This window comes from Lolium rigidum, chromosome 3 (assembly GCF_022539505.1).
Source record: "Lolium rigidum isolate FL_2022 chromosome 3, APGP_CSIRO_Lrig_0.1, whole genome shotgun sequence".
Taxonomy (NCBI): domain Eukaryota; kingdom Viridiplantae; phylum Streptophyta; class Magnoliopsida; order Poales; family Poaceae; genus Lolium; species Lolium rigidum.
The window spans coordinates 13908270-13917246 of record NC_061510.1 but is presented as its reverse complement, the minus strand read 5'-3'; the positions used below and the strand labels follow the sequence as shown (position 1 = coordinate 13917246).

The following is an 8977-nucleotide window of genomic DNA, read 5'->3' as shown; positions in this document are numbered from 1 at the left end:
AAGTTTTTGTTGGTTCCAAAATTTGGAACTAGGGGAAATTCATTTGTTTTGTTTTGAAATTTTTGGGATGTTACATCACGATGATACAATCCTTTTTTTGGAACATGACCACCTAAAAGCTGTAAACATGAAGCTAATTTTATGCATATTTGAAGAACTATCGGGACGCAAAATTAACTTCCACAAAAGTGAACTTTTCTGTTTCGGAAAGGCAAATGATGAAGAGGATCAATATAAACAGATCTTTGGATGTGATGTTGGATCTCTTCCCTTTAAATATCTAGGTATTCCGATCCGCTACAGAAAACTGAAAAATTCCGACTGGTATCCAGTTGAAACACGGTTTGAAAGCAAACTGGGATGGTGGAGAGGAAAATTATTATCTTATGGAGATAGATTGGTACTTATTAATTCAGTTTTAACTACTTTACCTATGTTTATGTTATCCTTTTTAGAGATACCTATTGGGGGTAAGGAAACGATTGGATTTCTATAGATCTAAGTTTTTCTGGCAATCTGATGAAAATAAGAAAAAATATAGGTTTACAAAATGGAATATTGTTTGTCGGCCTAAAGATCAAGGGGGTTTAGGTATTGAAGTACTCGAACTCAAAAACAAATGCTTACTAAGTAAATGGTTGTTTAAGTTGCTTAATGAGGATGGGGTGTGGCAGGAATTGTTACATAATAAATATCTAAGGAATAAAACCTTATCGGCCGTACAATCCAAGCCCACAGATTCTTCTTTTTGGAAGGGCTTAATGCGAGTGAAGGAGGAGTTTTTTAATAGAGGCTTTTTTAAAGTTGGAAATGGTATGAGTACTCGTTTTTGGGAAGATGTCTGGCTAGGGAAAACCCCTCTGGCAAATCAATATCCGTCATTAAATAATATTGTGCGTCACAAGAATGTAACGGTAGCTCATGTGCTAGCTCAAACCCCACTGAATATTAGTTTCAGACGGATGTTATTGGGCAACAAATGGACTTTGTGGTTGCAGTTATGCCGAAAACTAATGACGGTAAATCTAAATGATGAACAAGATCATTTTGTTTGGGAATTGAAAACCAATGGTAAATTTACAGTAAAATCTATGTATGAAGATCTTATGAGTGATCATACCCCATACCTGAGAAAATATTTGTGGAAAGTTAAAGTCAATTTAAAAATAAAAATATTTATGTGGTTTCTTAGTAACAAGGTATTATTAACTAAAGATAATTTAGCTAAACGGAATTGGAATGGATGTATGAAGTGTGTTTTTTGTGGAGAACAGGAAACTGTTGAACACCTTTTCATTGACTGTCCATTAGCTAAACTTCTTTGGCGTACGGTTAATTTCGCTTTTGATCTTCCACCTCCAACCAATATTACAAATTTGTTTGGGAATTGGTTAAATGGGGTACATAGACAATCTAAAGCTTTTATCCGTGTTGGGCTTTATGTTAGTCTATTTGGAGGGCAAGAAATGATCTTATATTTAACAAAAAACAATCTTTTCACTACTTGCAGGTTATTCATATGGTGGCTCACTGGGTTCAGCTATGGGCTCTCCTTTCGCCGGAGGGACTACGGGATGCCATGGCTTCTGGATGCACACGGCTCCAGATGGTCGCTCAGAATATCTTGTGCCAGGCTGGCTGGCGACATACTAGGAGACTACAATGATTTTTAGTTTTTTGATGTTCTTTTGGTTCCGCTGGTTGATTTTTGTATCAACTGTAGGCGATGATTGAGATGCGATTTATGTAAGACTTTTTGATACTTTATTAATAAAAGGCCGTGTGCATCATCATGATGCAGAAGCCGGGGTTGAACTCCCCATTTCGAAAAGAAAAAAAAACGTAAATATCTTAATTCTAAGTGAGATCTTTTTTATTTTCATAAGTATTTTCAGGGGAACCTATGATGTCTATCCATTAGATCTTCATAGATTTCACCACCAAAATACATGTAGTAACATGTTTCCAAACAATTTATCAGATTCATTTGAATGGCGTGCCATCATTAATCTCTGACATAAGCGTAACCCTGCAACAAACTTATTTTTAGATAAAGTTCTTTTAAAACCCATACGCTATATATTTTTCCAAACCAGGTCATACCCTATTCCTAGTTTCTTGCACGTATTCAGCAGTACTCAACGGGTACGGTTTACACAAAGTTGACTCTTCGCTCTTCTAGATGACTAGAATTTTGTTCCAGGTAGAATATACTTATACACACCAAACAGCGCGCTTTCTAAATGTGATGTGTACATTTAGAGAAAACAGTGCTGTCTACCAAGTAAAATTAGACAGCTCAGTCATAACCAAATTGCCTGGTCGCGGCCACTGGTCAGGAATCATGCTGAGATCTGCAGGTGCTCATTCAAACACGTAGTGACAATCGTTTTCATTTCCCTTTATATGGCACAGATGGTATGTACTTCAAGCGGTCCTGCATGAATTATTGTCCAAGTTAAATGTCATGTTTGTGTATATATGTCACATATGTGCCCCACCCTATGAGAATCATTTGATTGGACAGAGGTATCAACCGCACACGATTCTGTTTTCTTTTGAAGGACGGACAAGATTCTATGTTAACTCAAATGTTCATGCATTTTTACTAGGACAGCGTTTTTTCTCGGGCCATCAGGTCATGCATATGGATACCAACTAGGGGGCAGCGTGGGATTTCTTTGATGTTTCGTTGCTCTAATCTTCAGTAGAACGGTTTTTTTTTATAAAGGAGCATAGCTTCATCCTCTGCATCAATAGATGCATACGGCTTGCTTTATTAAACCAAAGTATTAGTTCATCAAGATTCACTTACTACATTCACGGATCAGCTAAGGTCGATACATGAATCAACCAAATAAAAATATGGCACACAGAAAAGCTATGCATCTAATCTTCAGCAGGCGATATGTGAGTGTATGTGATAGTTTGTGTCGGCAATATATCTATATATGGTGTACTTTGAGTTTTTATTTTTTTTAGCTGGAAGCCTCGAACACACCATGTGTTCCAATGAGGTTGCGAATGAATCGGAATCGTCAACCAATGAACGGGTTAAATCATTCAGGGGTAACATTGCAAGTGCGATGGGCATGCCGCCAAGCCCACCCCCCATCCCGCCTTTAAAACACACTTATCCCATTTGTATTTATCCAGTTTTGCACATTCCCTTATTAAAAAAAAAAGTTTTGCACATTCCGGATTAGCGGCAGTGCCTCGCTTATCCCGTTTGTAACTGGGCTTACACAAGAGATACACTAGGTTTGGCGCTCCTCCGCGTCGATTTAATCCGACTGGAGGGAGTAGTTATCAGCAGCCACCCGACGACACAAATGATAAAGGAGGCAGTTGGCAACTACCATGGGACCCGCCCATGACCTAAAATTTCTAAAATCCTGCTTGTCCTGTTTATCCGGGTGGGCAAAAATTGATGGGGGACAGTTATTCCATGTCAGCCTCACTTGCATGTATAATAAGGAGGTACGTCACCCACATTGACTGGACTCCAAAACCTCCTAGCAATGATAAAAGCCAGCATATCCAATGGTTATAATTAAGTAGCAAGGACAGCCAAAATACTCCCTCCTTTTCAGATTAGAATGCATATTAGTTTTGGTCAAAGTCAATTTTTTTAAAATTTGACTAACAATATAAAATATATTAACTTTTATAATACTATAAATGCATAAAATATTAAATTATATTTCATGATGGTCCTAATAACATTGAATTGACGTTGTAGATGTTGATATTTTTTCTATACATTTGCTGACAGTTTATGAAGTTTGACTTTGATCAAAACTAATATATATATTCTAATTTGGAAAGAAAGAAGTACAAAAGTTTTACAATAAAAGCAAAACCATCTTGAAGCACAAACATATTAAAGAAACAACTCGTCGAATGACATATATAGTAAATGGATAATGATAAAACGTGGCTCAATGTTGTCACTTATTTGCGTGCTATCATCATGTTGCCAAAAGTATAGCTAATCTTATCATTTATTTTCCATAGATAGTCACTTCTTTCTTCTATATTCAGCACACTTTTACAGGAAAACATTAAGGCAATTGAGCCCTACTCCCTCCATTCCATGCATAATTAGTGACAACTAATATTAAACGGAGGGAGTATTATATATTATATTTATATTTGACATAACGTTGCATAATAAGAAAATTCAGAAAAGGAAGATAGAAAGATATTATAAAAAAGTTTTACCTCTAGTCTTTAAGCACAATATAATTGTTATGTTTTGCCATACGGATATCCAAGAACAATTCCTCCTTCAGCTTTCTCTTACAGTCAAAATTGTGGTCTCTCATCTAAAAAAAATCCTTTTTTCTTCCATATGCACCAACAACATAGAGATATAACTTCCGCATATGTTTATTAATGTGGTAGCTTGATAAGTAAAGCTTCATGATATACCCCTAAGTTTTTTTGTAGAATAAAGTTCTAGAATGGATACACTTGTGTTTCCAATCCTTAATCTGCACAAAATCGGAAATTCAATTCGGCTCTTGGGTGCATATGCTCCCTCCACCAAAAAAAATATTTTTAATTGTTAAAAAATTCTAACAAAAAATTTCGCATGTACATCTCGACAATCTATGTGCGTCCGTGCAGTTTCGCGAAAAACGGATATTTTTTGTGTTCGATGTAAAAAAGATAAAACAAGTCTCACAAAAAGCCTTAGTTTTAGCACTAAATTTTGTCTTTTTTACACAGCCTAAATGACAAGTTTATTTTTTATGCAAAGACTTCGTGCGCACTAGCATTTGAAGATGTACATATGGATTTTTCGTTTGAAATTTTTTGATATTTCAAAATATATCAAAGTTACAGTTCAAACTAAAAGGAGCATACGCACCCGGGAGCCAAAATATCACTCCCGCACAAAGTACGCAATTGTAACAGAGTATGTGAAGATATTTCTCAGAAGCATACATCTTCGATTTATTCTTTTGTGTAGTAAGGGCCAGATAAAGACTTTATGTTTCAACTGATATTCTTGTCACTCTCCCTTCTTCTCATACATATGTGATAACCACACACCTACTGCATAGTGCTACCTAGCTACCTCGACAATCCACCTCATATCTTGTCTCTTGGAGCTGCTACCCATGGATTTGTTGTCGTCGTCTCCACTTCCATGTTACCACATACCACGCCACAACCTCTCTCGGTTATCGTCAGATCTGACATGTCTACTCTATACATTCTAACCCTTACTGTATTGTTGTTGTTTCTAGATATTATTACTTTCCTAACTTCTAACACATGCACACCCTCAAGTTCTTGACCCCTTCCTAAGTCCTCCGTCGGCCATCTCTCTAGAATCAGGAAACGTACGTGACAAGAGGTCCTTCTCCTTGCAACTCCCAAATCCAAACAAGGAATGCTACACCGTGAAACCCTAAACCACGAAAAGATATACATAACAATGATAAAAGTTGGAGTCCACAACTTCCTAGCTTGGTTGAAATCTATCGACGTCTGGTATTCTAAGGTATCATGCTTTGATATTGTATAAAAAATAGAAGGAGGAAGATGAGAAGCATTCTTCGGCCAATGGATACTATCAATTTTAGGCGACTTGGTAGTAGCATACATGTTACACAGTATTATATTCAAAATTAAGTGATTTTAGGATGCATAAATTATATTGTTGCATTCATCTTGCAAATCTCATTCATTTAATATATATTTATACAAATTTTCTGGATTTATTATAGGTACAAACCATAGTCAAAGATATAAGTTGTTGACCCACAAAATTTAATGTGCCTTATATTTTGGGACGGATGAATGTAATTTTGTATATGTACATTCTCATTACCATATAAATAAATGAAATGGTCCATCTTAAAGTCCGAACTGTAATTGCCCCATCTAGTGAACAGTCATCGAGATTACCATATTTAAGAAACTTCTTGATGAATGTTCACCAGATGTGCTACTTGTTCATTAAATAATTTATTGCACATGCACGTCCCTTATCTAATTTGAATGCTTCTAGAGTACAATAGTGTAGGGTGTTCGAGAAGATCCTAAGGGCCTTATATGCGGATGAATCATCATACACCTACTAAAAGGTTTGTATATATAGTTTACACTATCTCTTAACTCATGTCTGTGCGGATCTAGGATCTCCCCATGGAAATGCATGCACATGGATAATGGCGTCTACGAGCACTGGCCCACTGATCCTCCCCCTCTCATGCTTGAACACCAAGCATGCACTGGAAAAAAATATCCTCCTTGTCCAAAATAATTTTGTATTTGTCCTATAGTGAGACTCCATGCATTCACCATAGTTTTTTCAGTGGTTCTCTCGTGCCAATGTTACCACCACTACACTTGTGCCATCTTCCTGCTAAACTTGAACTTGCTCACGGTACATCGTATCACCATTTTGCAAGTCATGCTATGTTCCTTCATTATTCAAGGAAATTGCTAGAGCATGATGGATGTTTGAGAGATGAGAAGAAGATATGGACGGAAATAGAAATCAAAGAAGGGTTTGATGGAGTAGGAGCTAATAGATCTAACATGTTGGCGACCGAGAGAAATGTGAGAAATTATGATAGTCTCATCTAGATCAACCTTTCCTTGTGTGCCAAACAAATTTAAGGTCAAGATGAGAAACTTACGAGTTTTAAATTCATTGATTGGGAGTTGGGGATTCGATTAGAACCGATCCTAGAGTTAAGGGTTTAACATAAAGGTGTTTTAAAAAAATCACATACATTAATCTACAAATCAATCAGGTGGAATTGAAATAATTTTTGATAAATCCCACATTTAGGGTTTGGGCTGAAACACACTTCTTATTTAAACATGGCGAGGAAAGTGAAACAATTTATAAATATGTATATATATATATCAGTATCATCATATGCAATTTACACGTTACGGCAGAAATGGCATACCATCAAACAATGGATCAGACAAGAGATATGAATTTTTGTTACAAATCAAATCACCAAAACAAGACTATCTTACGTATGCACCCGTGTGTATAGCATGCGGTAATGAATTGCTCGTGCCAGTTGAAGCAGTTCCTGACCCAGTTAACCGCGCTCGCGATGGATGATGCCCTAGCTGTGCAGCTGGTAGCGGGCGTCGAATATGCAGTCAGACCACTTGAGATCGTCGAGCGTCGTGCCCGTGCCATAGTGGTCGATGCTGGCGTCCATACACGTGCCTGTCCACTCCGGCTCCAGCCACAGCTCGTGGTCGTCGTTGTACTGCTCGACGGTGGCACTGGCGGCGGCGGTGCCTGCAGAGCCTGGGCCAGCTATGGAGCACACCGTGCAGGAGGAGCTCGGCACCACCGGGTGCACAATATCAGAGGAGACGGAGTGCAGAGCGTCCGTGTCCAACTCCAAGCAGTGCCCCGTCGGCGCCATGGATGCATCGCTGCAGCAACGGCGTACGTCGACCGAAGCATGGGCGCTCGTGCTCGTTCCCCCGTCCGCGCTGGTGCTGCTCCGGATGTACATGTAGCTTTTTGCCTTGGATTGAGGAGGAACATGAGCTACATCATACTGTCCCGCTGATGACAGGATGAGCGCAGATTCACCGGACGCAGCCGTGGTTCTTGTGGCTGTGGTTTTGGCGACGGCGGCGCAGGTGCTGCTGCCCTCGGCGACCGGCTTGTGGGTAACCGGGTCGATGCCACGCAGGTGGAGCTTCTTCTTGATGAAGGAGTGCCAGAAGTTCTTGACTTCGTTGTCCGTCCGACCCGGTAGCCGCGCCGCGATCTGAGACCACCTATCCATGAATTCAAGCGGCAATGATGACACACCAAATTTCCCATTGATTAAGGAGGGACAAAACAATCGAGTAATTTCACATTAATTCGCTTACTAAAACTGGCCAAGTAGGAGCAGTATCGGTGAAATGTATTCACCTGTTGCCCAGGATGGAATGGAGACGGACAATGAGGTCTTCCTCTTCCACGGAGAATGCACCTCTCTTGAGGCCAGGCCTGAGATAGTTTAACCACCTCAGCCTGCAGCTCTTTCCACCCCTCTCGATCCCTATTACAACGCATCTATGGGTTCAGACAAGTTCCATTGAAGCAGTAGATATTTCCCCACACCAAGAGCATAAGGTCATATAAACCATTCCAAAAAGAAAACATCATGCAAAATTATCTACTACTACAGTCAGTCAGTCAGTCACTAGAACAATCGTATAGTAACACTGCAATTAATTCACAGTGGAGTAGTACTACAAAAACTTGGCTAGTTAAACAGCTTGCAGTGTTAAAGGTGAGCTATGGGCGTTGTTGGTACAATACCTGCTAGCTTGGGGACATAACTCCAGCAGCCATGGCCATACTTGGAAACGTGGTTCATCAGCTTCACATCCTCCTCGGGAGACCACAGGCCTCTCCGTATCCTCTTCCTTGTGCCGCTTGACCGCTTCGACATGAGGTCGCCGGCTTGAACTGCTGAGGCGCAAGAACGATGTTCTTGAGGGGTGATCCAGAACACCGAGGTGCACCTACCACCCCTGGATCAACCACTTTTTTCTTAATACGACAGCTTGCTATTTATAAGGGCATACATGGAGAAGGAGAGATCGGCTGACCTGAAAGAGACACTTAATGTGTACCTCGAAAATTCGCATTAGCGGGTAAGATATGCAAACTCTGCTTTATATATTTTACAAGTCAGTGGCCCAGGTGAGGAAGAAAAGCAAGCTAATTCTGAAGGCTCCAAATGAATCATGTACCGTTAAATATCTTGGAATGACTTCAAATGTTGGCCTATCTAACAATATGCTGCGCTTCTAAATATGAGCGAAATCTAACTTTTAGCCTTTGTTATCAGTCGTGATGTAGATTACTAAGATGAGGCACATGGTGCGGCCTGATACCCTGGTCGCCGCAAGGGGGCTACCTGGTGCCTCGTGGCTCTCATCTTGTCGATCTTTGTGCCTATGGACTCGTGTTAACCTA

At 39.6% G+C, this 8977-nt stretch overlaps 1 protein-coding gene across 1 annotated transcript; it reads right to left on the bottom strand.

Annotated features, from left to right (window-relative positions):
* Positions 1-6926: 6926 nt before the first annotated feature.
* Positions 6927-8526, bottom strand: LOC124694692 (transcription factor MYB61-like). The gene is made up of 3 exons (XM_047227648.1): positions 8315-8526; positions 7922-8051; positions 6927-7782 (listed from the first exon to the last, which is right to left on the bottom strand). The coding sequence occupies exons 1-3, from the start codon at positions 8445-8447 to the stop codon at positions 7107-7109; spliced, it is 939 nt and encodes a 312-aa protein (XP_047083604.1). The 5' UTR covers positions 8448-8526; the 3' UTR covers positions 6927-7106.
* Between the last annotated feature and the right edge of the window lie 451 nt (positions 8527-8977).